The 6,153-nt window shown below is 38.0% G+C and overlaps 1 protein-coding gene across 1 annotated transcript in view; it reads right to left on the reverse strand.

Annotated features, from left to right (window-relative positions):
* Window positions 1-6,153, reverse strand: part of kcnh3 (potassium voltage-gated channel, subfamily H (eag-related), member 3) — a 174,125-nt gene that overhangs the window by 42,542 nt on the left and 125,430 nt on the right. Inside the window, 2 exon segments of the mRNA XM_032515261.1 lie at window positions 780-788; window positions 1,580-1,731. Coding sequence (XP_032371152.1) covers window positions 780-788; window positions 1,580-1,731 — 161 coding nt within the window.

A 6,153-nucleotide genomic window follows, 5' to 3' on the forward strand; every position in this document is an offset into this window, starting at 1 on the left:
ATTATGAACCTGAAAATGAGCAGAATGTGAGAACTTTAAGACTTTATAAACCACCTATTAATCATTAACTTAGTATCATAAGCATAAATTGCAACTTCATAATAGCTATCCAAATAATGTTTATATATGGTTTACAAAACAATTATTAACCATTTACAAAGTATTAACTATCTAGATGTATAAACATATTATTTAATATTACTAATAATCAAATAACAGTCTTTATAACACTGCTAATAATTAATAAACATTATAAATACTCATTTCATTATTTTTTAAAGTGAAATATCTATTAAGGGTGGTGATTATAAAGTGTTACCAGAACTGTAGAATGGATGAATGTATTAACCGTTGCAGCTCTACGGTGAACCCCCCAGCACCGCAGCGCTGGTCCTTGGCTTGGTGTTAGGAACCCTGACGCAGATCGGGAACACCAACTAGTTTTTATTGTAAAGTAGTAAATAACTTTGTATTCCATAAGGAGTAGAAAAGAGCCTCTGATGAATCTGGAAATGCCTTCGAACAGATAGCTGCGGAACAACCTGTCCTATATTTACGCTTACCTGTGAGACCTGGATGTTATCATCCGTGCAAATGTTTTAAAAGTAATAATATGGATCAGATGCGAGGAACTGTGGGGCGAGTTCTGCCTGCATTATGTTATTTATGTAAATACTGTATCATAATATACCTTTAACTATGTAAATATCCACACTCCTTATATTTCTATATTTCTTTATTTATATTTCTTATATTTCTAATATCTGAGCAATTGTAACAGAGTTTCCCTTCGGGGATCAATAAAGTATTTCTGATTCTGATTCTGATTAAATCGACAACCAAACTAGGGCTGCTACTAACGATTATATTTAATCTATTAGGTGTTTGATCTATAAAATGTTAGAAAATTGTGGATCCAATATTTCCCAAAATTATGTCCTCAAATGTCAAAAGATCAGCAAAGATATTTTTATAGTTTTTATAATAATTTTTATAAATAATTTACAATAGTTTTACTGCCACAGAGGAGAAAAGCAACTAGACAATATTCACATTTAAGAAGCTGCAATCAGAGAATTTAAAACTTTTTCATGAAAAAATGACAAACTGATTATCAAAATAGTTGGCGGCACATTTAATAGTCAATCAATTCATATTTGCAGCTCTAAACTAGGGCTGGGCAATATCGATAATGCAAAGATATTGCAGCGTTGACTACTGCTGCTTTCCCAACGTATTTACACAACGAGATCTGTGACAACCATCAGGAATGGGGATGTAATGACTAAGCGGCAGCGAGAACAGCAACAACAGTCTGGAAAGTTGAAAGAATGATATTTCTTAACCAGGAAAAGACAACACGTGTCATATTACGATATTTTGGTATCTAAAATCTAAGACTATATCCAGCATCATACATTTATATTGATTTATATTGATTCATATTGCCCAGCCCTACTCCAAACCAAACACCTTATAACGATAATAAAAATGGGAAGTTAGTGCGCAGAGTTAGTCCCGTCTTTCAAGGACGCAGAAGACGTTTTTTGTCCAGATGTATCCGTGTGGACAGAGAAACAGAGAGACTCACGTTGTTGATCTTGAGTTTGCCCTTGTCTTGTTTCTGCAGGTGTCCTGACAGGTGATAGAGGACCGCTCTGCTGCGGCGCCGGTTGGCGTTGAAGCCTGGAGGGCGAGTAACCTGATGCACCTCCAGACCCGTCTCCTCGTCTGTGAATGAGACGGGAACATGCTGAGCCACAATCCAATCCACAACACATGATGAGAATTTACACCAAGCTATGTTGACGGAAACACTGAATCCATAAGGCAGATGCAGTAAAAACATTATCTGCAATATATCAGGTTGGAGATATAATCTCTCCACCTAGTCCTGGGTCTTCTCAAAGGCCTCCTCCCAGCTGGACGTACCTGGACCACCTCCCTAGGGACCCCCCCAGGAGGCATCCTTACCATACTTACTCATTTATTCATATTTTACATTTATTTAACCAGGAAGAGACTCACTGAAATTAAAAATCTCTTTTTCAAGAGTGTCCTGGCCAAGACAACCACACTGTACTGTACATACAAACACAAAACACACAAAAACACTACAAACATAAAACAACTGGAACCGCAAATCCAGAATCCTAAACACATCAGGAAAAACCTCGACAGCCAGATGTGTCCGCCTCCAAGTCGATCAACATCCTTTTAAAAGCGATCAATGAGACCAGCTCATTACGTTTCATGGATTTCTGTAACTTGTTCCATGTAGAGGGAGCAGCAAACTTCAACATGTTATTCCCCAGCTCAGGTCGAACCTTTGGAACAGACGGAAGGAAAAGATCTTGGGAACAAAGAGGTCCAAATGTCAGAGGTAGACTGGCATGAAACCGGGAGGAAACAAATTCACAAACCTGGAGGGAATTTTTATGGAAGATCTTTCTTTATTTTTCAAAGAAAGAAAAGCAAGCAGCTGGGCAGTCATCAGAAAAACTGGCGAGTGTGCGGTTTTTTGATGTAGACCATTCTCGTGGTTTTGGGGAACAAACAATAATTGTTTATTGGGAAATGGTTAAGTATGGAGCTACGACAAATCCTAAAAGTTCATTGGAGCTTTATCTATGTAAATTCTCTGAATAACATTATTACTAGTGATAGATATTTCATCAAAGTACTGCTAGTAGCTAGCAAGAAAGCTCGGAGCTGGGGGGAGGAATCACCATCGACGACGAATCAATGGCTAACAATGGTGGAAGAAATCCTTGTAATGGAAAGATTGACACATGAACTGAGACTGCAAGAAGCACAAGAGGACAAAGAATTAAGACAAAAATCGATTGTAGTAAGTAAAGTAAAGTACTGGCAGCTCATTTTTTTCAGACTTTGCCCCTTAATTACAAAACAGCAGTTTTGTGTGTACCTACAGATAAAAAACAGAACATTTTCTGGTTGGTAAAAAGCAAAAAAAAAACGCTGTAAGAAGTGTCAAAAGGTAAAAAAAGAAATTTAAAAAAATATATATATCGGAGAAAAAACACCCAACAGGTCTAAATAATCTCCCCAAACCAACCACCGTTGTTGAAAAATGTTGTCGGCAAATAATGCAATTCGAAATGTGAGAAACAAAAAATACAACTGTGACCCCGTTCTACAACTGTATAAAATATACAGTCATACAACATCCGCAGGACTAGAACAAGGCTGTCCTCATTTAAAGCCTCTCCCTAAGCAGCTTTATATTTTGCTGGTGTTTTCTATTTTGTAGTTCCACCTTTTAAAAAGAAATCCTCACCTAACTTCTTACTTTGTAAATATCTGTTTATAGCACAAAGCTTCCTCAGTGAAGCAGCCTCCGGCCTCAGAGGAGTCAAACGTTTGCATGTTTCAGAGTGGAATTCCCTGTTTGTTAGACCATCACTCCTCTGTGCCACTTCTATACTCTGATGTGCTTATCATGCTGCTCGAGTGTTGGGGTAAATATCTGATTTGATATTAATCTTCTTTCCTACTTTGTGGCTCTTTATTAACTTAATAAGGTTGTTCTTTAGGTAGAATCCGATGCTCAGTTTGGGCTGACATCCACATCTGTATTTACAGAACATAATCCCAAATAATGGCTGAACATCTCCCACAGCTCACGTCATCTTGAGATCCAAAGATTAGATCAGGTAAGGTATGGAAACAAAAGGAGACAAAGAAGTACTGTAGGTACAGGGGTGAGGCTAGAAGGGGGGGCCGAGGGGGCACCGGCCCCCTCCTGACATATGAATGGCTCCCCTGGTGCCCGACCCCCAAATCCATTGGGGGATTGTGAGTTCTACTGGATCAGAGTACTGTCATGTGGTTGCTTGTTGGTCAGTTTCCCCAGCCCCTGTCACATGACCAATTCATGTTTCCATGGGGACTATCTAAAAGTCTGACATCGGGGTTTCCTTACCGTTGTTAGGAACCCAAACCGATTGGGGCAGCAACAAAGCCAAAGAATGTAACTAAAGGACTTCTCTCAGGTCTACTGATTGTAGTGGACTTCTTTAGAAAGTTTGGTCTTTAAGCTTTGTGAGTGTTATTCTTTCTTTAATCTGCTTTAACTTTTCCAACGTTTTACACACAGACATGGTAATAATAATGGTCAAAATAATGTAAAATGGAATATTAAAAACAAACAAAAAAACAAGTTAAATTTCCTTTAGCGAGGAAACCTAAACTACTTTGCAAAATAAGTGCACCTAAGTCTTTTACAAACCTGGAGAAAACACTGGATACCATGGACCCAGCACTAGTATCTTTTATTATTTTATTTATTTTTATTAAGTGGCAGACTGAGTTTACACAAAATGTCTATTGTATTCGGATATACAATTAGTTTTCATTGAAAACAAGTGAAATTTATAATGAATGTGATGTTTTATTTAGCAGAATTACATTGTGTTTTTCTATCCTATCCAATATTTAATTTATTTCTAAGTAGATTATCTATGCTGAATTCTGATAAAATGTCCACCATAACTAATTATTGGTCCCCCCGTGCCACCCCACCTTAAAAGTCCCGGTATCGCCCCTGCGTAGGTAGATTAAAGGAGTTGTTTTCTCTTCATCCATCATTAAGACGGAAAATCTTTTCTTGCTCTCTCCATTTCCATTTTGCATTTCCTTTGATGACTGTCCCTCTGTTTGTCCATAACATGATGCCATGCCTGTAACCAAATCATTTTCATATTCAGCTGGTTAATTTGATTTGTCCATCATATCTAGGATGGATTTCAGACAGTTCAGATGGTTCTCTGTTTGCGGGGACTCTTTCTTTCTTTCTCTCTGTATGTAGAATTCAGTTTGGGGTTATTCACATGTCCATTATAACGAACAGACATGTGGCCTAAACATGCTGTGTGTGTTTTCTGTCCGAGGACAGTTGCAATCAGCGTTAGCAACAGCATCTGTTTCGAAAGATGTACAACAGAGGTATGGTTGTTGTGAATCTGTGTGGTTAGGAGAAACTAAAGCTAGCAAAGTTAAAAGTTTGTCTTCTGAGCTACATCAAAGCAAGGCAAGCCAGCTTTATATGTATTGCACGTTTTAGCATGGTAATTCACCCCTTTACATAAAAAGATCAAAATAATAAAAGTTACAGTGGAGTACAAGAAATTAAACATTATCCCCCAGAAACAATGATAATTCTCATGCTTTGTTTGCTACTGTTGATAGGTTGACAAACCCTCCAGTAGCAGTAGCATCTGGACTTTAATCTACCAAACACAGCAGCCTCGGCCAGTGTGTGAATGGTTCCTGTACTATGTAAAAGCTCTTTGACTAGTCGTTGAGACTAGAAAAGCGCTATATAAGAACAGTCCATTTACATCCATTTACATTCGTATGCTCAGAGGATTCAAACCAGTTTAGTACTGAACCAGAAAGGCCGACCCAGTTTTCCAGCCGGTCTAGTAACATGTCGTGGTCGAATGCAGCACTGAGATCAAGTAACACTAAGACTGAAATACCAAGACGGACATTTTGCTGTTTAAATGTTTAGGTGGATTTCATTATAGACTTTAACAAGAGCCGTCTCAGCGCTGTGGTCAAAAACCTGACTGGAAGGCATCAAAACCATTGTTTAGTGACAAGAAAAGGTTGAGTTGTTGAAAAAAGAAAAAAAACACTTTTTCAATGATTTTACTTAAAAATGGAAGATTAGATATCGGCCTATAGTTGCTCATTAGTGACGTGTCTAGATTATTCTTATTTAATAGTAGCTTGATGTCTGCAGTTTGCAGGGCCTGTGGGAAGATACCTGAGAGAAGAGACGAGTTCACAATCTGTAGAAGATCAGAAGCCAAACAATTTGAGACATTTTTGAAAACACCTGTTGGTAGAAAACCAAGACAACTGGAGGAGGTTTTCAGATGTTGAATAATGTCCTCCAGGTTTTTATGGTTGATCGTATGATATTGTGTCATATTGGAACTAGTTTTACCTGAACACTGTGACAACACATGTCCTGGAAATAATATGGAGGCACTGACTGACTGATTAAAGTCCAGATGCTACTGCTACTGGAGGGTTTGTTAATCTATCAACAGTAGCAAACAAAGCACGTGAATTATTATTGTTTCAATAATGTCAGAGAAGAAGGACCGCCTTGCATTCCTC

The sequence above is a fragment of the Etheostoma spectabile genome, chromosome 5, assembly GCF_008692095.1.
Source record: "Etheostoma spectabile isolate EspeVRDwgs_2016 chromosome 5, UIUC_Espe_1.0, whole genome shotgun sequence".
NCBI classification, from domain to species: Eukaryota; Metazoa; Chordata; class Actinopteri; order Perciformes; family Percidae; genus Etheostoma; species Etheostoma spectabile.